This window comes from Littorina saxatilis, linkage group LG2 (genome assembly GCF_037325665.1).
Source record: "Littorina saxatilis isolate snail1 linkage group LG2, US_GU_Lsax_2.0, whole genome shotgun sequence".
NCBI classification, from domain to species: Eukaryota; Metazoa; Mollusca; class Gastropoda; order Littorinimorpha; family Littorinidae; genus Littorina; species Littorina saxatilis.
The window spans coordinates 31,045,677-31,069,333 of record NC_090246.1 but is presented as its reverse complement, the minus strand read 5'-3'; the positions used below and the strand labels follow the sequence as shown (position 1 = coordinate 31,069,333).

Sequence of the window (23,657 nt, the reverse complement as noted above, 5' to 3'; positions counted from 1 at the left end):
GGCTGTACCTCTGATTTAAGACTTCCTCTGTAAGCTTGCCCCCATTTTAAGACTACATCACTTTTAAGACCCTACCCGACTCATCACACCACTCCTGACTTCTTTTCTTTCTTTCTTTCTTTCTTTATTTGGTGTTTAACGTCGTTTTCAACCATTCAAGGTTATATCGTGACGGGGGAAGGGGGGAGATGGGATAGGAGAAAGGGGGGAGATGGGATAGAGCCACTTGTCAATTGTTTCTTGTTCACAAAAGCACTAATCAAAAAATTGCTCCAGGGGCTTGCAACGTAGTACAATATATGACCTTACTGGGAGAATGCAAGTTTCCAGTACAAAGGACGTAACATTTCTTACATACTGCTTGACTAAAATCTTTACAAACATTGACTATATTCTATACAAGAAACACTTAACAAGGGTAAAAGGAGAAACAGAACCTGTTAGTCGCCTCTTACGACATGCTGGGGAGCATCGGGTAAATTCTTTCTCGTCCCAACCAATATGGGACTCCCCCTAACCCGCGGGGGGTTCCTGACTTCCTGGAATCAGCTTCCATTATGTGAATTTGTGTGACAGCAGCAGACATGGTCTTTTTAAGGAAACCAGCAATTCTGTGAACTTGGTATAACACTCTCTCTATCTGTGTCTGTTTTTCTCTCTCGCTCTCTCTCTCTCTTTCTCTCTTCCCTCTCTCTCTCTCTCTCTCTCTCTCTCTCACACACACACACACACACACATTTACACTATTTTGCAATCACATCTGAATAAAGAAAATACAGAGAAGGCAGCAGTAAGTTTCAAGCAAAACTTAAATTTAATGAACATCTAGATAAGGAAACACTGGTAACTTAAAGTATTTGTAGATCTGGTACATGTAGAACAATATTTGCAAGAAATCTCTATATCTATGTTGAGAAAAAATGTAATTAAATAATTAAAGTGGATGTTTACAGTTTGATAAAACTTAATTTACATTATTCAGGTGATTATTTTCTCACAAAAAAGACTGACGATATATCAAATACTCTAAACTGAACACCACCACCAAAGACTAAAAACAAACAAAAACTCGAAAACCACCACCACCAACATCAACAACAACAAAAACTTATCAACGAAAGATAACATAATAATGTTAAGTGCTCAATATGGTGCATCATTAGTAAACGAAAATAATGAATGAAAAGGGTGGTGCGATCACAAGAGATAAAAGGACAAACAAAAAGCATTAGAAATAAAGAAAACTATAAACAACAAACAAAAGAACCAACTCAGGCCTGGACCTAGTGTATGAGAGGGAGGGGCTTCCAAAATGAGGCAAAAGTAGAGGGGCTAGCTAGGCGGGATAAGGTGATGGGGGTGGGAGCCTGGGGGCTAAGCCCCGCGGATGCTTTTGAAATTTAGCACTTAAAAAAGGTTGGGTCTCTCCTTCAGCACAAAGGTTCATTTGCCGGCGAAAGGGGGAGGGAAAGGGGGCTGCCGGAACCCAGATATCCCCCATCGAATCCAGCCCTGAAACCAACCAAGCACTCTAACAAGCAAGCAGATTATATAGACAGAAGTTTCTGAGTGAAAAACTTTATGCAAAACTTGACAAGTTTAACAACAAATGATGGATACATTATTTCACAACCAATGCTGTCTGACAGTTAGACATTGTAAGCTGGCTCAAACCGCTTTACAAGCCACATTAGTAATACATATATTGGCTAAAGAAGAGCCTCACACAACACAAACGACACAAAAAGTGTTGTCTGCAAACCAGTACACCAAGCTTAGAGTGATCAATAAGGCACATTACTTGTAAATGAAAGGTATTAACATATTTATAAGGTCGGCAGAACAAGATAGTGCTGAACAGTTATGTCAAGCTCAAAACACTTTTTATGGCTCACATTGACATGGTATAACAAGACGTTTGAACACAGACAAGACAGATGTCTGCCTTCCAAAATAGATATTTTTCGTCGCTCCTGTCCTGAGTAAAAGGAGGGAGGATTTGTAAAACCCCGCTCCCTTTCCCCCCAAATAACCCCCCCCCCCCTTCACAATACCCCCAAATGACGACATAGACAAAAACATATAAGGTGCAGAACAGCCAGAACACGAAAGACAGAAAGACAATATAAAGAAAAATAAATTTAAGAGGCAAAACAACAGTAGCCCCCCCCCCCCCCCCTCTCCTCCCAAAAAAAACCACCACCAACAACAACAACAAAAACCATATCTGACTGATGCGTTGGAATCATCATCGTCGTCATCATCATCATCATCATCATAATCCACCTTTTTAAAGTACACCGAATTGTTCAATATAGTACACTAGTAATACAAAATAAGAGAGGTATTGCTGGGAGGTGAGGCTGAAAAAAGATGATTGGGTGATTGTAAACAAATAAAAAAAATTAAGTCTAAAAGTCCTTTGCGTTGTATATTAATTATTAGCAACATGGAGGTTGATTAAACGGGGGTTGGAATGAAAAGTAGTAACAATCAGTGTGACATGTTTTTTCATAAAAACTCTGTGAATTCTGTATGCTGACTGGCGACCAATAAATGTCCAGCTATTTCGTTTGTCATTCAGGGAGTGACGCTTGACCTAGAGGCAGGGTGCCACCTGATGTGTTGAACAAACATAGCAGCTAAAAGGGATTGAAAGAAATAATGTTGTTACTTTTTAAAAAAATATTTTTTACCTTACCCAATAAATCTGTCTTGAAGAGAAATTTACTTATATTCAAAAAAGGATACTCCCTTAATATAGATTAATTAAAATAAACTACTCACAAAAAGTTAGGGAACACCCTTCATTTTCATGTGTTTTTGCAAATCGATGCTATTGTCAAAACTTTGCAAGCTATAACGCTGATCTTATACACACGCACAGAGTGGACTCCTGCCTTTGTTGTACAGGCTTGGTGTGCTGCACGTGCTACTCGGGCGTCAGTGGCTGAGCGTTGAAAATAGGTGAAAAGTTGGAAAATGTTACCGTTTTATGCTGACTCACCATTTTTTCTATATAGCTATTCTGATGGACACGTGGGGGAATTCGTGGGCTGTGATTGGATGGTCTCACACATCCCTTTTCCGATCATCAAAGCATAACGCTACGAAAGTTGGCCATTTTTGCCGATATCCAAACGATATCGGCAATAACAAAGACGCATGGTTCCGGTTTCTTCCACGTGTATAAAGTACACGCATACCTCGCCAGGTTTGTTTCTGTCACTCTGTGACTAGTCGACAGACGATGCCATTTGCTTTGTGTGTGTTTTTGTTGTTGCTTACTGTACATGACATACATTACGTGTAAAATCCAGTTCTTTAACAGGCAACAAACCTTGCAAATTTCCAGAAGCTGCAATCTGAAGCGACCTATCTCGGATTCTAGCAGACGATCTCTCCAATGTTTAACACAAAATCAGCAAACTCTCCTGTCACATAGAACGTCCATTGTATAGTGCAATGTTGAAATGAAGTTACCGGTCTAAAACATTTCGTTGTTTCTTCTGAGACTATCCTTGTTCTCTTATCATCTACAGATTTACCGCTGTCTTCACCACGCGAATTCCCAACAGAAGTCAGACTTTCGAACATACAATCTACGTAGGCAAGCATTATACGTCATGACGTCATATGATTCCTAACATATTGACGTAATGCTAAGCATCCGGTTATCTCGAGTTTTCTCCGTAATACATGTCCGTGGGTTTTTCAATGTTCGGTTATTTCCGTGGCTTCATGCGGAAAGGGAGCCGCCGTCTGCAATCAACGACATGGACCATTCTGGTACTTGTCGCTGACAAAAACATGATTCTAACACAGAATTTAATGTCAGAATAGCTATATAAACGCTATTGTGTTTTCATCGTAGCAATAGGGTCCGATATTTAGACTCGAACAAGTATAATGCGACTCGTCTTCGACTCGTCGGCATTATACTTGTCTCGTCTAAATATCGGGCCCTATTGCTACGCTGAAAACACAATAGCTGTTAATAGCGTGTTTCTGACAAAATGATGCACTGCACGTGGAAGCTTGATGCTTTGACTGTGAACACTGGTCACTCAATAAAAGCCAGGGCCTGGGCGGACCAGGGCACAACATCACGATGGTCGGACGACAGAAGTTAAGCCTGCTGGACAGAGGAAGAGCCATAGGGTGGTTCCAAGACGGTTTTGGCGTACGGGAGATTGCCAGAAGGCTTCTGGTGTCCCCCTCCGTCATCACAAGACTGCGACAGCGCTTCCAGGCCACTGGACGAGTTCAAGACAGGCCTCGCCCAGGCAGACGAAAGAAGACCACAGCAAGACAGGCCCAGGCAGTGCGAACTTCCACTGCAAACCGTATCAGAAGGCAATTACGGGCTGCTACCAACACCAACGTCAGCACACAGACTGTTCGCAACCGCCTGCATGCTGCCCAGCACAACGCCCGTCGTCCATCCAAGCGCCCCAAGCTGACCCTCGTCCACAAGAGAGCTCGCAGAGTTTGGTCCAGGTGTCACATTCGCTGGACACGTCAGCAGTGGGCTGTGGTCCTCTTCACTGATGAGTCAAGGTACAGCCTGGAGCACAACGACGGCCGTGTGCGCGTGTGGAGGCGACAGGGGGAGCGCTACAACGATGACTGCATTCAGCATGTGACTGCCCATGGTGGGGGTTCCATCATGGTATGGGGTGGGATCTCTGCCCATCACAGAACCCCCCTCTACCTCATCCAAGGCAGACTGACTTTGTTTACGTGATTTTCACACAGTCGAATGAACTTTGAAAATTTGGTGACTTTTGAAAATGATCCCTGGTGTGTTTAAAAATTTGCCAAAAATCGATTTGTCCATTATCGCTTTGATTGTTTTGTATTCAAACTGTCGAATAATGAAATTAAATATGTGCGAACGATCATCATTGTGTCTTGACTGGTTTTGGTGCATTGCGTAATATAAAAAGTGTTCCTTGACTTTTTGTGAGTAGTTTAGGAATGGCAACATAAGAGAGAGAGAGAGAGAAAACAAGTCGCGTAAGGCGAAAATACAATATTTAGTCAAGTAGCTGTCGAACTCACAGAATGAAACTGAACGCAATGCCATTTTTCAGCAAGACCGTATACTCGTAGCATCGTCAGTCCACCGCTCATGGCAAAGGCAGTGAAATTGACAAGAAGAGCGGGGTAGTAGTTGCGCTAAGAAGGATAGCACGCTTTTCTGTACCTCTCTTTGTTTTAACTTTCTGAGCGTGTTTTTAATCCAAACATATCATATCTATATGTTTTTGGAATCAGGAACCGACAAGGAATAAGATGAAAGTGTTTTTAAATTGATTTCGACAATTTGATTTTGATAATAATTTTTATATATTTAATTTTCAGAGCTTGTTTTTAATCCAAATATAACATATTTATATGTTTTTGGAATCAGCAAATGATGGAGAATAAGATAAACGTAAATTTGGATCGTTTTATAAATTTTTTTGTTTTTTTTACAATTTTCGGATTTTTAATGACCAAAGTCATTAATTAATTTTTAAGCCACCAAGCTGAAATGCAATACCGAAGTCCGTCCTTCGTCGAAGATTACTTGACCAAAATTTCAACCAATTTGGTTGAAAAATGAGGGCGTGACAGTGCCGCCTCAACTTTCACGAAAAGCCGGATATATATGACGTCATCAAAGACATTTATCAAAACAAGAAGGGCAAAGCCCATACGACTCACATGCTTGACCTCGACCTTTAGGGTAACTAAACCTAGCAATGACATCATACACTAAGAACTGCTTTACACATTTTTCCTACCAAAATACATGTGACCTTGACCCAAGGTCAAGGTCATCCAAGGTCATGCAACACAAAGCTGTTAATTCAAGACATAGGAAGTACAATGGTGCTTATTGGCTCTTTCTACCATGAGATATGGTCACTTTTAGTGGTTCACTACCTTATTTTGGTCACATTTTATAAGGGTCAAAGTGACCTTGACCTTGATCATATGTGACCAAATGTGTCTCATGATGAAAGCATAACATGTGCCCCACATAATTTTTAAGTTTGAAACAGTTATCTTCCATAGTTCAGGGTCAAGGTCACTTCAAAATATGTATACAATCCAACTTTGAAGAGCTCCTGTGACCTTGACCTTGAAGCAAGGTAAACCAAACTGGTATCAAAAGATGGGGCTTACTTTGCCCTATATATCATATATAGGTGAGGTATTGAATCTCAAAAACTTCAGAGAAAATGGGAAAAATGTGAAAAATAGCTGTTTTTTAGGCAACATTTATGGCCCCTGCGACCTTGACCTTGAAGCAAGGTCAAGATGCTATGTATGTTTTTTGGGGCCTTGTCATCATACACCATCTTGCCAAATTTGGTACTGATAGACTGAATAGTGTCCAAGAAATATCCAACGTTAAAGTTTTCCGGACGGACGGACGTCCGGACGGACGGACGGACGGACGGACGGACGACTCGGGTGAGTACATAGACTCACTTTTGCTTCGCATGTGAGTCAAAAATGAAAAAAACGTTCGGGGATTTCATACCCAGGAACTCTCATGTCAAATTTCATAAAGATCGGTCCAGTAGTTTAGTCTGAATCGCTCTACACACACACACACACACACGCACACACGCACACACGCACATACACCACGACCCTCGTTTCGATTCCCCCTCGATGTTAAAATATTTAGTCAAAACTTGACTAAATATAAAAAACACCGAATATACAGAGGGCAGTAAAGCGTTCTTATTCAACGCTATTCACAGAACAACTAACGGTCACATTGGACATTAAAATTCTACATTTTGAACATCATTGTAAATGTAGATTCAGTTAATACCATAGTAGTACATGCATGAGCAACCATCAATTCCACAAGAGTAAATACACATCATCCACTTAAAATTGCATAAATAATAACATTAAATATTATAATAAACTAATGTAGACTTAACCCTCACACTGGTGCAATTCTGTAACACATGTTACATAGCCACTGGTGAATTAACAGAGAGAAAAATAACAAAAAACGGTCATATAGGTTTTCACATCCATGGGAGGTAATCGGAACCGACAAAACAGACTGAGCCAGTAGCGCGACATATGTCGTGACAACCTGAACCAGGTGACAGTATACGTAAAGTAGCGCGACATATGTCGCGACAACCAGCCTAAGGGTTAACATCTCTAACAACATAAGCACACACACATATAAAGTATATATGTACACAAACACACATCCCATTTAATCGGTTACAGATAGACAGCAATTCCTTAAGAGTAAATAGTACAAATCCAATTAAAATACAGAAGATTAAATGAGGGATCCTGTTGTCGCTCGATTTTTATTTTTACGTATTTGATGTATTTATAAACTTGCCAATGTGTCTTTTTCTTTGCGATGTGTATGGCATATGTCGGGCAAACATTATTAGCTTCTTTTCCCCCAATGATAATCCTGCTATGAAAAATTCCTACCCTTGGCTTTCAGACATATCAAATACACAGCTGTTCTCCTGTGATTATTGTTTTTCTGGCAAATAAAAAAACCTCTTTCACAGAAGGTTGTTACCACATGCAAACATCTACGAACAAAACCTTGCTCCAAAACGAAATTGTTCCTCATCATTTTTAACATAAGTAACCATCTAACTAAAAGCGATGTGTCAGTCTCCATAACTCAAACATGTCACAGTGATGGTAGTTTCGTCTTAATTTTGTATCAAACGGCTGTGAAAAAACTCTAGTATTAGGCTGAAACTACTTTCTAAAATTGTGAATTTGGTTTTGTAACTTTTCTTTCTTCTCGAAAGTAATCAGGAGTCTTGGATATCATTGTTAACGTGGTTCACTCACGGATTCCACCACGAATAATCAGAAAGCTGGCTCAGTATATCAGTAGAGCGAATGGAGATTTCAGTGACCACACTGGAATTGCTGGCAATACTAGCTGCAGGGGATGGAGGAGATCTTATTGACACGCTTGAGGGACTTGGCAGGTCTGGCCGAAGAAGATACATGTGATCTCGCAGACATGAAGGCAGGACCAGAGTCTTCTTCAAGCGGCTGCCGAATGTTGTCACCGATTGCAAACGACTCCATGGATCTATCGGAGTCACTGGAGTCACCTTCCTCATCGCATGGTAGCTCTTCAGACTCTTGCTGCTTCTCGCATCTCAGGATCCAGCCGTTGCCACAGCCGATCCACACACGGTTCCTGTCATCCACGTTGAGAGCAGTGGGACGAACCAGCCGGAGGAGCAGTTTGTGATATATAATTTTAGAACGAACCTTAGCGAATAACTCCCGGTGTATTGAGCTGACTCAAGAACGTCCCCCATCAGATTACTCGGAATCTTCAGAAAGCTGGCTCCTTGCATCTGTTGAGTGACTCAAATTCTCTACCATTAGCAGACCAGTGTCACTGGCTCCAGCTTCTTCAACAGATCTGACTGATGCGTTGGAATCATCGTCATCCTCGTCATCATCATCATCATCGTCACCATCACCATCGTCATCTGGTAGCTTTTCAGGTTCCTGGAGCTTCTCGCATCTCAGGATCCAGCCGTTGCCACAGCCGATCCACACTCGGTTCCTGTCATCCACGTTGAGAGCAGTGGGACGGACCAGGTGACCGTTGCCTGCAGCCAGGTAGCGCTCAAAGAGACAGGCGTCCTCCTCTACGTTGACCACGTGCACGCTGTCGTTCTGTGCGTCTGCAACCAGCAGCTTCTGCCACCCGTCCTCTTGCCAGAAGCAGACGTCTGTCGGGTGGAAGCCTGCATCGGGTGGCTGGTAGGTTGTGAACGGGTCTCTCTGACCTCGGTGGAAAAGCCGAACGTTGTACTCAGCTTTTTGTGAATGCCCAGTGGCCTTTTCTTCTATGACGACAAACAGCTGCTCGTCCTTTGTGGCATCACACGCGACTGTGTGTTCGGAGTTAATGTTGAACAGAGGAATTTTTGTTGTTGTGAAAGGTTTGGTTGATAGGATAGTTAGTTTTTCAAACAGTCTTGTCTTGATATCCTTTGATATTAATAGAATCAAAATCTCATGTTTAGCATAAAGCGTAAAATTGGTCGTTTTGTCGTGTTTGCCTGACGTTAACTTTCCATCAGCGAATTTCACAAAGGTAACCTTTTTGTTCTTCTGCTCCGGGTGTATTTTTTTCATATCTCCTTTATCAGTAATCCCGATCTGTGTTTCACCTGCATAATCTGGCAAGGTGCCTCCAAAAGAAAGACAAATAAGCTGATCACTGCCATGACACACACTGTGCACTTCACGGCACGCCCCCTCCTGGCCACACTGATAGATGGGAACGACGACCTCAAGGACAGGTCCACACGGCAAGGACAGCTTAACGGGAGACCCCAGGAAGCGGCGAATGTCGTCGTCGCTGACAGCGCTCTGGTCGTAATGCAGACCTGGCCGTACAGTGGTGTCAGGTACACTGCTTTCAGCCCTTTTCAGCTGTTCCACACTACTCTGACCTTCCTCGCATATCTCTTTCTCCGTGTGGACTTTCTCCGCATCTGATGCGTCATTCAGAGCGTGATGTACGCGTTGTTGAAGCTGCAGCAGAGAGTCGACTTCTTGCTTTACATTTTGTGCATCAGCGGAGAGCTTTTCTACAACTTTAGCATTGGACTGTTTGATTTCTTTCACGGCCAAGTCTCGCTGTCGGACCACTCTGGCTACGAGCGCGTCATGCTGTACCTTCACCTGTTACAGAAGATCGAATGGATTGTTTAGTGTTGGTTTATTGTATTCAAGTAAATCACGAGACTGTAGTAATGGGTAGAAACACGAATTGTTTAGTGTTGGGCCATATGTCATGTCATGCTTGTTTGTTTGTTTGCTATTTTTGACTCATGGGTAATAAGGTGACCAGTACTACGTTGTGTTTGGATTTATAGCCCTACATCTAAACTTAGCAAAAAAATTATTGCGACATTTCGTTCTGCAAATTTTATTGGTCGATTTTGGGGGTAATCTTACAAGCGCGGCGGTCACCAGACTCAAGTCAAAGAAATATTTCCTCCGAAAAGTGTGCCCGATAGCCAAGTGAAGTGCCTTTAAGTTTAATGAAAATAAAACGGGAATGAATGATATTGTTTTGTCGGGGTACGAAATTTGTCGCAATAAATTTTCTTGCTCAGTTTATGAACCAAAAACTTTGAAAAACGATGGGCGTCGCGGGGCGTGATACGAATCTTGTATATCTTCTTCTTCTTTGTTCATGGGCTTAGACTCCCACGTTCACTCACGTTTTTAGCACGAGTGGATTTTTACGTGTATGACCGTTTTTACCCCGCCATTTAGGCAGCCATACGCCGTTTTCGGAGGAAGCATGCTGGGTATTTTCGTGTTTCTATAACCCACCAAACTCTGACATGGATTACAGGATCTTTTCCGTGCGAACTTGGTCTTATGCTTGCGTGTACACACGAAGGGGGTTAAGTCACTAGCAGGTCTGCACATAAGTTGACCTGGGAGATCGGAAAAATCTCCACTCTTAACCCACCAGGCGGCAGCGACCGGGATTCAAACTCACGACCTCCCGATTAGGAGGCCGAGGTCTTACCACCACACCACTGCGCCCGTCGAATCTTGTATATCATTTTGTGTTGATGTTTTCTCGGACACTATGTCAGTATGTGAAGATAGAGATATATATGACACTTCACACACTTCCAGAAATGTATGACCTCCAAAGATGACGCTGGTGTTATTTACCCTTAGGCCAAAAAAAAAAATTGTCTGTTTCTGGTCACCCGACCGACCCTAAATTTCGGCGCCGACCCTAAACTTTTTTTTTCCAAACTCAAAAATTTTTTATTTTTTTTTGGTGGTAAAGGACAGGGTGAGAAAATGAACAACAAAAACGTGTGAAAACGAAAGTCCGCTGACGATTTGTAAATGTGTTGAGTGTCTTGTCTCTATGTATAGTGAATCCAGTCTCTTTGCGCGATTTTTAAAGTTAGTTTTATTGGTCTACATTTAGGGTTAAAAAAATTTGAAATAAAAATAAAAAAAAAATCCCGACCTACCGACCCTATTTTTTTTAGCCATGTTACCAGAAACAGACAATTTTTTTTTTTGGCCTTATCAATATTCAAGGTTACACCGGGAATACACTGAACGCGATTCTATCAGCCTTTTGCCTTTCTTGTTTCTCAAGAAAACCATGTTAACCTCGACGGTGATGCGACAGAGTCGCTAATTATCTCAAAATATTCATAGCACGCAGTCAAAAGAGCCGCTACACAGTTTATAAGTTTTGTTGGCTGAGTCCCAACACATTCTCTCCTTGTTCTGAAAATCATATTTAGATCTCCTCACAATTTAAGTGGAGATCCATGAATTCGATATTGATGTGAGAATGGTTTTAGCGGTAAGCTATAGCAACATGGCTTTAAAGCAAAATGCGTTTTGTCTCACCTGTCCTTCGAGTAGCTTTCCCTTTTCTATGGCAGCTTTGTGGTTGGTGTCTGCCTCTTCTGCCTGCTTGGTAAGAAAGTTGATGGTGCCCTCCAGACGGACCTTGACTGTTTCCAGTCGATCTTGAGAACGTGCAGCTGCCTCGGAGAGGTCTTCTGCTTCATGATGCATGTGCTTGGTTAGCCTGCACTTAATGCAGATGGCTTGGTCGCACTGTACACACATAAACTCCAGTGGTGTCATGTCATGAACGGAGCATAGGATAGTACCAGGACCCTTTCGTGCGAGTTCAAGATCCTCTTCGTCGAGGTAAAAGTTTGATTGAAAGCCTGATGCCCCACCAGAGGGTACAGGTGTAGTCCTTCGGCAAGCAGGGCAAGGAAAGGGCCGGCCACCGCGTGCTGTCACTAGATCCTCTAGACAGTGGGAACAGAAGCTGTGGTGACAAGGAAGGAATCGAGGAGAGCGGTATACATCTCGACAAACTCCACAGATCAGTTGCCTTCTTCCTCCTCTTCGCGATCCATTCAGTGATACTGCCATAATGAAATGAAGTCTACACGATGTCGCAGTTGGTGTTTTTTAAATGTAGACGCTTGTCAGTTGAATAAAAACTGCAAATTAAAGTCTTTTCAACCAGCACTGTGACAAGCTGGTATTTAAGTCACACCGGTCCGGCGCTTGATGTACAACTGACCCAGCAAACATTGCACCCTCGGATCGCATGCGTAAAACACTCGGCGTATGCATTTAACTCACGTCTTTTTAGTGGAAACTGACCTATGAGAGTAGTTTCCCTTGTTTGGGACAAACAATGGTGTCAGCGAAGGGAAAGCCTGCTACCGTGAGCGAGTTACAGTCGTTCTTGCGTGAAAGAGGCGTCACGTTTAGCGATTACCTCAAGCATGAACTAAATTTTGACTAAATGTTTTAACATAGAGGGGGGAATCGAGACGAGGGTCTTGGTGTATGTGTGTGTGTGTGTGTGTGTGTGTGTGTGTGTGTGTCTGTGTCTGTCTGTCTGTGCGTGTGTGTGTGTAGAGCGATTCAGACTCAGCCCCCGCGTCCTGAAAGAGGTAGCGACGGAGCTTGCACCGGCGCTAACACTATTGTTCCAGGCCTCTCTCAAATCGGGAGTGGTACCAGCAGACTGGAAGCTAGCCCATGTAACGCCAGTGTTCAAGAAAGGGGAGCGTTACAGGCCGGAGAACTACCGACCAATCTCCCTCACATCTATCCCCTGCAAGCTCCTAGAGCGCATCATTGTGAGCGCCATCCTCACCTACTGCGAACAACACCAAATACTCTGTCCTGAACAACACGGCTTCCGACGGGGAAGATCATGCGAGACCCAGCTGCTAGGGCTTGTCGACGAGGCCTCGTTCGCGCTTGAGCAAGGGCACCAGGTGGACCTTCTAGTGCTGGATTTCTCCCGCGCGTTTGACAAGGTCAGCCACAGTCTACTCGTGCATAAACTCCGTCAGTACGGCATAGGTGGGAAAGTTAACGCCTGGGTCGAGGATTTCCTCACCAACAGGAAGCAGTCCGTCGTCGTCAACGGGGCCATCTCAGAGCTAGCTCCAGTGGAAAGTGGCGTTCCTCAAGGGTCCGTGCTCGGACCAACGCTATTTCTGCTGTACATAAACGATCTCCCGTCAGACCTGACCTCGACTGCGCGACTTTTCGCCGACGACACAGCGTGCCACGCTGACGTCAAGACAGCAGCGGACCAAGAAAACCTCCAAACAGACCTAGACAGACTGGCGTCCTGGGAACAGAAGTGGAAGATGGCATTCCATCCTGCCAAATGCAACACCGTACACATGACCCGACGCCGTACCACCCTACCATACGAGTACCAGCTCCACGGCCAGAAACTCCAGGAGGAGACCCAGGCCAAGTACCTCGGCGTCACCCTGACCAAAGACCTGAAGTGGAACACCCACATCGCCAACATCACCACCAAGGCGAACAGAGCACTTGGCTTTGCTAGACGCAACATCAAGCTCAGCAACAAGAAGTTCAAGGCGGCTGCATACAAGGCACTAGTACGACCCATCCTAGAGTATGCCAGCCCAGTATGGGACCCACACACCGCTGAAGACAGTGCCTCTCTCGAAAAGGTCCAAAGAAGAGCAGCCAGATGGGTGTCGCATCGCTTCCGCCAGACCTCCAGCGTCAACAACATGCTCGAAGACCTTGAGTGGCCTACGCTTGAGAGCAGACGGAGGCGAGCGAGACTAACAACTTTCTACAAAGTCCACCACGACCTTGTCGCAGTGAAGAGCAACCACGCACCAAAGCCAAGCCCACCCAAGTGCACAACCAGGCAGACCCACGTACGCTCTGTCCTACGAAATCCCCCACTCCAGGACAGCCTAAAGGCAGAAAACATTCTTCCCGCGCACCATTCCAGAGTGGAACCGCCTGCCTGTAGAAACTGCCACAGCGCCATCCCTGGCATCCTTTCAGGCCAGGCTGGCAACTCTCCACTGACCCATCATCCCCCCCCCCCCTACCCCCAACCTCCCCCCCCCCCCCCCCCCCCTGAACTTCACCCCTGACCAAGCAATAGACCGGAACCACCATCACCCAAGTGTAGCAGATTCATCACCATGCTGATGTTGGCTACCTATCACTAAGAAAGAAAGAGAGAAGACTAAACTACTGAACCGATCTTTATGAAATTTGACATGAGAGTTCCCGAGTATGATATCCCCAGACGTTTTTTTCATTTTTTTGATAAATGTCTTTGATGACGTCATATCCGGCTTTTCGTGAAAGTTGAGGCGGCACTGTCACGCTCTCATTTTCAAGTCAACCAAATTGGTTGAAATTTTGGTCAAGTAATCTTCGACGAAGCCCGGACTTCGGTATTGCATTTCAGCTTGGTGGCTTAAAAATTAATTAATGACTTTGGTCATTAAAAATCTAAAAAATGTATAAAAAAAAAAGTTTTATAAAACGATCCAAATTTACGTTCATCTTATTCTCCATCATTTTCTGATTCCAAAAACATATAAATATGTTATATTTGGATTAAAAACAAGCTCTGAAAATTAAAAATATAAAAATTATTATCAAAATTATATTTTCGAAATCAATTTAAAAACACTTTCATCTTATTCCTTGTCGGTTCCTGATTCCAAAAACATATAGATATGATATGTTTGGATTAAAAACACGCTCAGAAAGTTAAAACGAAGAGAGGTACAGAAAAGCGTGCTATCCTTCTCAGCGCAACTGCTACCCCGCTCTTCTTGTCAATTTCACTGTCTTTGCCGTGAGCGGTGGACTGACGATGCTACGAGTATACGGTCTTGCTGCGTTGCATTGCGTTCAGTTTCATTCTGTGAGTTCGACAGCTACTTGACTAAATGTTGTATTTTCGCCTTACGCGACTTGTTTTTAGTTGGAGCCAGTTGTCCAAGATGTATTGATAACTTTTGAATCGTCATGATGATGTCGTGCTCAGTTGTGCACCTGGAATATTCGGGTTTAACAACTGTTGCATCAGTTTTGTATTGGCATTTGTTTTTCAGTTAGGGTTGCTCTTGCAGGGAAACTGAAAGAGCCTTTCAGCTTTTCTGAAAATTTTCTGTGCATGAACATAAGTACAAATTTTGCCATACCAAATTTGCAGAATTGTCAGTTTCGGGGAACAGTCAGCTATTTTGCTTGGTGCGCATTATCAGGCAATAGCTGTGGATTGCATTAAATGTAAAATTAGGCTATATTATCTTTTTTCAAAAATAAAGTACAGCGGAAGCCTTGCCCTTTTAAGACCCGCTGATTTAACTCATTGTCTCCCAGGCACGGATATATCCGTACCCACTCATATGGCTCTATCTGACTTGGTGCGGATATATCCGTACACACAGTCGCTTCCTGTAACGTAGATCTAACGCCTGCATTCCAACGTGTTGATACACAGTTTTTACAATTCTGAGTGACCTGCTGCAGCACAGCTGGTCTCGGCTAAAAAATACCTTGGTCAACATAGGTGGGGTAGAAAGTGTTAAGACTTCCTCCCTTTTAAGACCCTAGCTGTTTTCTCCGATTGTCTGTTTATAAACTCTGTAAGTTTACCCTCATTTTAAGACTACACGCCTCTTAAGACCCGACCTGACTCTTCACACCACTACCCACTTCCTGGCATCAACAGACATGGTCTTTTTAAGGAAACCGGCAATTTTGCGAACTTGGTATAACTCTCTCTCTCTCTCTCTCTCTCTCTCTCTCTCTCTCTCTCTCTCTCACACACACATCCCATTTTGCAACCACACCCAACCAAAGAAAACACTGATTAGGCAGCAGTAAGTCAGTTTCAAGCAAAACTTAAATTTAATGGACATCTAGATAAGGAAGCAATGATAACTTAAAATATGTGTAGATCTGGTACATGTAGAATTGTATTTGCAAGAAATGTCTATATCCATGTTGAGAAAAATGTTAATGGACATCTAGATAAGGAAGCAATGATAACTTAAAGTATGTTAACTTCACTGAAGAAGGGCGTGGGCCGAAAGTCTTTGAAACTTGGTGTTTACTGTGTTTTTTTCTAATTAATTTTAACTTAAAGTATGTGTAAACCTGGTACATGTAGAATTGTATTCGCAAGAAATGTCTATATCTATGTTGAGAAAAAAGATGTTTACAGGTTGATATAACTTAATTTACATTATTCAAGTTATGATTTTCTCACAAAAAGACTGACGATGCAGGAAATATTGTTTTGTTAATATACTAATGAAGTGGAATTGAGGAAGTTTTAAAAAGAAGAAAATAAATTAATAAAATTAAAGGGATACTATTGATCTGACCGGAATCTGAGGAACCCATTGTACCTCATTATCTTAATGTGCTCTTTCTTTGCCTATTTGATGACATTTTAAACACCAGCATTGCAAAGAGCAGGCAGTTCTCCTGCGCTCTGACATATATTTGTAATGCAGAATCTAATGGTATATTCGGAACCCACCTGAGGGCCTTTCTTCTTCTGTATTATCCCATAAACAAAAGAAAGAAGTAGAAAAATGAAAGTACTTTAATGCAAGGACAAAAACGGATTAGAAGAATATTCAGCTTTACATTGACAGGAGAGGCCAATTTACATTCGTCCTCATGCAGACATAGATCGAGGGCTTTGCCTAACAATCGGTGTGAAATACTTTTTTTCATAAACACTCTGTCAAAAGAGAAATCTGTTTGCTGACTTAGGCAACCAATACATTTCCAGCTATTTCTAATGTCATTCAGCGAGTGACGCTTAACCTAGATGTTAGGGTGCCATACAAGCGGCGGACTACGGTCATTGTGAACAAATGCAGTGCGTTCAGTTTTATTCTGTGAGTTCCACAGCTTGACTAAATGTAGTAATTTCGCCTTACGCGACTTGTTGTTTTGTTGTGGGGGGGAGGGGGGGGGTGTGATTTCATGAGCAAGAACGTTTGTGGGAATGTGTGTTTTGGTCGTGTGGTTGGTTGGTTATCCGATTTGGCAAGAAAGGATGTGAAAGGGTCAGAAAAACTGATGTCAGATTTGTACTCTGTTATTCATCCAGCCCCCGAGGATGATTTCAATGTGAACTTATTAAACTTTAGATAGAAAGCTGAAATAAACTCAAGTGTGTTTAGCCTGAGAGAGAATGAGATGGGACGGATGCGGGATACATTGCCATCAAACAGAAACAAAAATGTCTGAAGGGGTTGGAGAAGGAGGGGGGGGGGGGGGGGGGGCTTTAATTTTGACGACTTTGAAACTGGAGAATTAAACAATCATAACCAACCTGTTCTCTGAGAACATCGGCCTTCCTTCGAGAATTCTGGAGGTCATTCTGCACCAAATCAGAAGCTCGAGTCAGGTGCTTCATTGTCTCATCCGTTCTTTCCAAAGTCCGTTTCAGTTTGATTGTCCTCTCTCCTGCTGTTTTGGACAAGTCCTCGGTTTTGTGAGGCATATGCTCTGTAAGCTTGCACGAAATGCACAAGACTTGCTGGCATTCAAGGCAGAAATACTTCAAGGGATCTTCCGGATGAATCGGACACATCGCCCTTTTGTTGGGGTTCCTCTCCAACGCTAGCTCTTCTTCCGTGATGTAGGGGTTGTCTTTGAAATGTTCCACGCCTTCTGCTGGTATCCGAACGGTTTCTTCGCATTGTGGACATGTGAGGTTCTCTCGAGATCCCTCAGTGCGAAGACAGGTTCTCCAGACATGACAGGCAGAAGGTGTGCGTGCAAGGCAGCAACTTTGGGCAGCGGAAAACATTGTTGCATACTCCGCACCGAAGGTTTTTGCCGTTCTTGGAGTTCGACGCAGTATGTGAAGAAGCCATAGAAGTGAAGATGAGAACTTATTGAAGATCTTGATGCAATCTTGAGTTAATCTTGATACAGCGCGTTGGGAAGCCAAGGTGATCAAGAGATTTTGTTTGATTTCTTTTATTATATTTCTGCAAATAGAAAGATACTTGTATGAGCTCATTTCGCCTTTCTCGGGTTGGCAAGCAAAACAGCACGCGGCTGTGTGTGACTGCGCGCGTGCGTGTGTGCGTGTATCTCTCTCTCTCTCTCTCTGCGTGTATATATCTGAGTAACATATCATACGATAAACGTTATACACTGACACAAAATGGTAAGTATTGTAAAAGGTTTCTCGATGTTTTAGAAAGATTTCCTAGACCCTCACTGACAAAATCAAACAAGTAAGTAAGCTAGTAAGAAAGAAAGAACAATATATTTGTCACTGTAAGATGAATTCTTACCTGTGGAAAATAACGAAAATGTTGAAGCTCACTCGATAACATCTCGTTGGTAAGGGAGTGGTTAAATAGGTCATGTCTGTGTGTGTGTGTGTTTTCTTTCCGTTTCTTTTCTCTACAATATTAGTGCGTGTGTGTATACTGTGTGTATTCTTTCTTTTCTTTACAATATTTTGTGCGTGTGTGTGTGTGCACTGAGTGTTTTCTTTCTTTCCTTTACAATATGTGTGTGTACACTGCGTGTTTGAGTGTGTGTGTGTGTGTGTGTTTTAAAAGAGAGATAGCAAGATAATGTTTAAGCAGAAATAAACAGAAGCAACCTCATAAAAGTGCACATTTGATTTTATTGGTCAATGGTCGCATTCTTCTTTCCTCCATTCTTTGATTGAAATATCCCTGTACTTGCACAAACATCTGAATGTATCTTATGATGGACAAAAGAAAACACAATTTTTTACTTAAAGGTCTACAGAACTATTTTTTATAAGCAGAAAGTTTCTTATAACCAAAACAGCATTTCATATTGGAGACCTTCCAGGCTCATTTTTTTCTTCTAATTATTTTTTATTTTGTTGTCCATCTTTTTCTTTCTGTTTTTCCTATGTTTCCTATGACGGGCTTGTTCAATTAGCATTATTGGCAGAATAATTCAAAGCACCCTTGTCATTGGATTCAAAGATAGTCCCATTACAGTGAATGTAACACACCCTACCCCAACCCTAACCCCCAAATCATCTCCACAACAAGAATAGAAGACAAATGAAACTTTGGCAAAACGAATTCAGGCAAACGGAAATTAAAATTAACTGAAACAAATGTAAGCATTAAAGGCATGATTTCTGCAACAAAACAAATTGGTTTTGAGAAGAAAAGCATGTATGGCAAATCATACTCTGGGATGATGAACAAAAACAAGTGATAGAAAAAAAGACAACCAGTGCTTACTTCAAGGGACTATAAGAAAGTTTAGCAAACATTGTCAGTGTTCAGTTGAGCAAAAGAGTAGTCAAAATCATCAGCAAAACAGAACAAAAACAGAACAAAAACAGAAAAAAACATGTCCAAAAGTTTTGTGCAGCCAACAGCAAGATAAAATACAAAAAGCTGTACCCTTGTTTTCCTAATCAAAATAAGGCTTGAAGAGTCCTCCGACTGTATATTCAAACAAAGGTTCAATAAATTATAAATGGATAATCCAGTTTATTACCATACAACAATATACACACCATTAACAATGTAATGCAGAACAGGGAAAGAACTCTTCAAATCTGAAAGTGAATTTGAATTGCTATCAAATTCCTCCCTCTTTCATTGTTTAAATATGACAGCACCAGGTTCTTGGGGTTACAAGTCCTTACATGTATATGCAAAAGTAAAATATAAAATCTTAAAAAGGCAAATAAAAGAGATGAGCATGTTAGATTTGCAATGTAAAACTTCCTCAGAATATTTTGTGTGTTAATAAACAAAAACAATCATAGTGCACCCCCACTGTTTAAAAAAATAGTTTTACCATCAGTACACTTATCTTGTTCTTTTCTGATGCCTAACAATGTTTCAATTTGATTAAACAATCAGTTTTGAAATACAGGGCTTTTGTTAAATTCCTTCTGCAATTGAACCAGAGCAGCTTATTTCTAGGTTCTGTGCTAGTTAGGGTAACTTACCCCAAGTGTAGATCTACCAAATATAACGTAAAATCACTGTACATCCAAGTACTTGAACGAGAATCACGCTACAACGGCAGTTACTTGTACAACTGAAACCTTGCTCAACCCTAAAAACACACCTGGGAGCAATCACATCCTGTGTAAAGACCATGAAATGCAGTAATCAGTTATCTGGACTAGGTGATGTTATACCTTGTACACATGATGACCAAACCAGCTGTCCTTTACAATTTTGAAGAAGAAAAAAATCTCATGTACACACAGCAGTAATTTCCATGAGGTTTTATCCTGTCTTGTTCACTGTCATGTCACTCAAACCAGAAAGTTACACACACCGACAAAGGTACACACAGGCCACAACACTTTCACAATATCATCACTTTTCTCAAACAGGTGAAGAGGAATATGCACAGGTGAAAAGACTTCACAACAATTAAAAGAACAAAATTCCATCTTTGTAATCACAAACAGTTGACTTAAAAGTTTGATACTAGCTTTCTTTCAATATTTTCCCTCTGTGTATAGATAATTATCCTAACAAGAAAGATTCAGAAAAATGCCCAAGCACAAAGCATGCTCACTATAATAAAAAAAGTTGTATAGGAAAGGTGATTTAAAGACAAATTCAGAAAATAAAAGCTGTTTAATTTAATTCAACAAGTAATGCTAACCACATTCAAACTCCTGAAGCTGCATTCTTGAACATTACAAGCAGACTGTTCATAAACACTAAGAAGAAGAATACCAATCTCAAAACTAAATAAAAAATAAAATAAAACACAAATTTTTGGTAACAAACCTGAGATCTTTCAATACCCCCCAAAAAGAACAACAAAAACAGGAAAAGAAACATTTGGCAGATAGAACAGACCCTTTGAAAGAATAAGGTCATGTGAAAATACAAACAACATTGAAAACTACAGCAGTTTGTTTGTTTGTTTGTTTATTTGTTGCTTAACGTCCAGCCGACTACGCAGAGCCATATCAGGACGAGGAAGGGGGGGATGAAGGGGGCCACTTGTCAAGCGATTCCTGTTTACAAATGCACTAACCCATTACTTGTGTCCCAGCAGGCTTTAGTAAAACTAAATTAATACCTACTGGAAGATTACCAGTTTCCAGTATGTTAAAATAGGCTTAACCTATCTACTGCTGGACTTACATCAGAACACTAACAGATTAAACTATACATAAATCGCGAGACAAGCGGCAAGAGAAGAGATTTTTGGAAAAAATACAGGTGAATGAGCAAGAAGGCAGAAAAAAGAAAAGAATTCATGAAGAAAAAGAGAGCATGACAGGAAAGAGGAACCAAAAATCTACCTAACAGCAAACTAGAAAGCTCCTGCGGTTCCAAAAACAGGAGGGGCCTTTAATTTCATAACCGCAGTGCCCCACTGCGGGAAAACTACAGCAGACAAACAAACATTAATTCCAAAAAGTTATCAGTGAAGCACTGCTTTCTTCTCTGAGAAACACAGACTGTACAAAAACTTTAATCACACGGAATATTAACTGACAAACATAATCATCAATGCTACATTAGTACAAAAATACTCAGCTGATCCACTGTCATAATGTGCAACAGGCCTTCAGACTGACACAAACAAAAGTGACCAAAGAACTAACAATAAAAGAGTGTCATTGTTTGTCAAGCACACCAGCAAAGGGAAGAGAACTACAATATACATTGTACCCCAGAAAAGCTCTCTATCCACAGTCATCACTACATGTAGTACAGACTCATTCTTTCCCTTGCACTTTCTTCATCTTATCTTTTATCCTGCTATTATATCTGCAAAATCGTCACTCAAACTTTTAAAGAAGGAACCTGTTGTCTGCTACATCCCCTGCTTTTTGTGGCTAAACTCAACTTAAAATCGAAAATTTCAAAACTAAATTTTCATTTAATTAATATACTTACTCAACTCACATAAATGGCATTAACTTCAGTTCATTGCTAAGATATTGAAGTAGTACTCGACCCTGGTAAGGGGGGAAGTAACTCCCTAAGAAAAACAATCCGTAGTCAAGGACGGGAGTCACCTCCCCTACCGGTAACCCGCACATGCGCGGTCCTGCTACCGGCCGTCATTCCCCCACGGAAACACACACCTGTAACACATATAATGTTAGCGGGGATGGATGGGAGGGTATAAACGATGTGAGTTGAGTAAGTATATTAATTAAATGAAAATTTAGTTTTGAAATTTTCGATTCAATCACATATTCTTACCTCAACTCACATAAATGGCAGATTGCACATAAAGGCGGTGGGATACTCACATTAATCTCTTGGAAGTATCTGGCCTGCGGCAACCATAGCTGGGAGGCAGTTGGTACCGTCCGGGTAAGTGCTGGCAATGCCCCGGAGGTAGTAGCTGAGGAAGACATCATGAGTCGTCCAGTATGCAGCTTTGAGGACGTCTGACATCCTTCCAGACTTGAGGACAGCTAAGGAAGTTGCCCACGCTCAAGCCTCGTGCATACGAGGTGATCGAGGAGGAAGGACTGACTGCCCCCCCCCCCTTTTTGTGTCTGCCACCACTGATAAGCATGCCTTATAAGTGTGGAAGACCATCTGGAAAGCGTGGTTTTTGCAAAGTCTTTATTTCGGGCTGAAATGATCGAAATAAACAACAACTTCGGAGCTGATGCTCGAAACGGAGCGGTGCGCGACAAGTAAGCCTTAAGCGCGCGTACCGGGCAGTTAGAAAAATCCGGATCGCCGGGGGCTAAAAATGTCCCGGAGAGGCCGAATGGAAATGATCGGTGAAAGTGGACCAGGTTTTTGATTCTTGGCGAGAAAATCGGGACGGACACGCAGTGAAACCGAGCCGTCTCTTCCGAAAGTGATATCCCGGTCTAGGCCTGAGAGGCCGTGGATCTCACTGCCCCTCCGCGCGGAAGCGAGCAGTATGAGCATGGGAGTTTTGCGCGTAAGGTCAGAGAGACTAGCGTCTTGTAAAGGTTCAAAAGCACTAGAACGGAGAAATTCGAGTACTAGAAGAACGTCCCAAGCCGGGACAGAAGTTCTCTCCGTTGCAGAACTGAGGGCCGCGCCCTTTAGCACACTCGCGATAACTCCCCCGAGGGAGATGGAGCGTCCAAGTTGCTTAAAAGTAACAGAGATGGCTGAGCGGCGAGCGCGCAAAGCGGACGCGGCGCGTCCCCGAGCGGAGAGCCATGCCAGATGGTTTGCGACCTGCATTGATCGCAGGGCGACCGGGACAACATTATTAGCCGCAAACCATCGAGTCCGAGCCAGCCAGTGTGACTAGTAGACAGAGGAGGTGGCCTGTGAGCCTATCTGGCCTAAGTCCAAAAGCGAAAACGGAGGCGCCTGAGCACCCCAGTGATCTCCGAACCCTCTCCAGGCGTGAGGATCCAGGCCCTCGGGGGGATGTGCAGAGTCCCCGTTCTGGGCTGGAAAAGCTCCCCTCGCCGGCGGCCGAGCGGGATTGGCGGGCCGCTGGTGAGCCGCATGGGGTCCGGGAACTAATGCTGACTGGGCCAGCGCGGTGCCACGAGAAGGAGATGAAGCCGCTCCAAGTCGGCTTTAGGCTGAACCCTTCCGATGAGTGGAGTGGGAGGGAAGGCGTAAGCCTCTAGCCCTGCCCAGCTGATCGTCATCGTGTCGATTTGTCAAGCTTCCGGGCCCGGAAACAGACACAACGATCGGGAGGCGACGTGAAAATCTCGTGGCAAAAAGGACGACCATCGGACGCTCTACCTGCGCCCAAAGAAGGAGGAGCGCCTGATGGGTGATGGTCCACTCCGTGTG

The 23,657-nt window shown here is 42.7% G+C and overlaps 1 protein-coding gene and 1 long non-coding RNA gene across 2 annotated transcripts in view; one reads left to right on the top strand and one right to left on the bottom strand.

Moving 5' to 3' along the window:
- The window catches only part of LOC138958758 (uncharacterized), a 381,866-nt gene that overhangs the window by 281,532 nt on the left and 76,677 nt on the right, over positions 1 to 23,657 (top strand). The window lies entirely within an intron of this gene.
- LOC138958750 (uncharacterized) lies at positions 3,998 to 12,186 on the bottom strand. The gene is made up of 2 exons (XM_070330027.1): positions 11,443 to 12,186; positions 3,998 to 9,723 (listed from the first exon to the last, which is right to left on the bottom strand). Exons 1-2 carry the CDS (start codon positions 11,983 to 11,985, stop codon positions 8,344 to 8,346), a joined length of 1,923 nt encoding a protein of 640 aa, XP_070186128.1. The 5' UTR covers positions 11,986 to 12,186; the 3' UTR covers positions 3,998 to 8,343.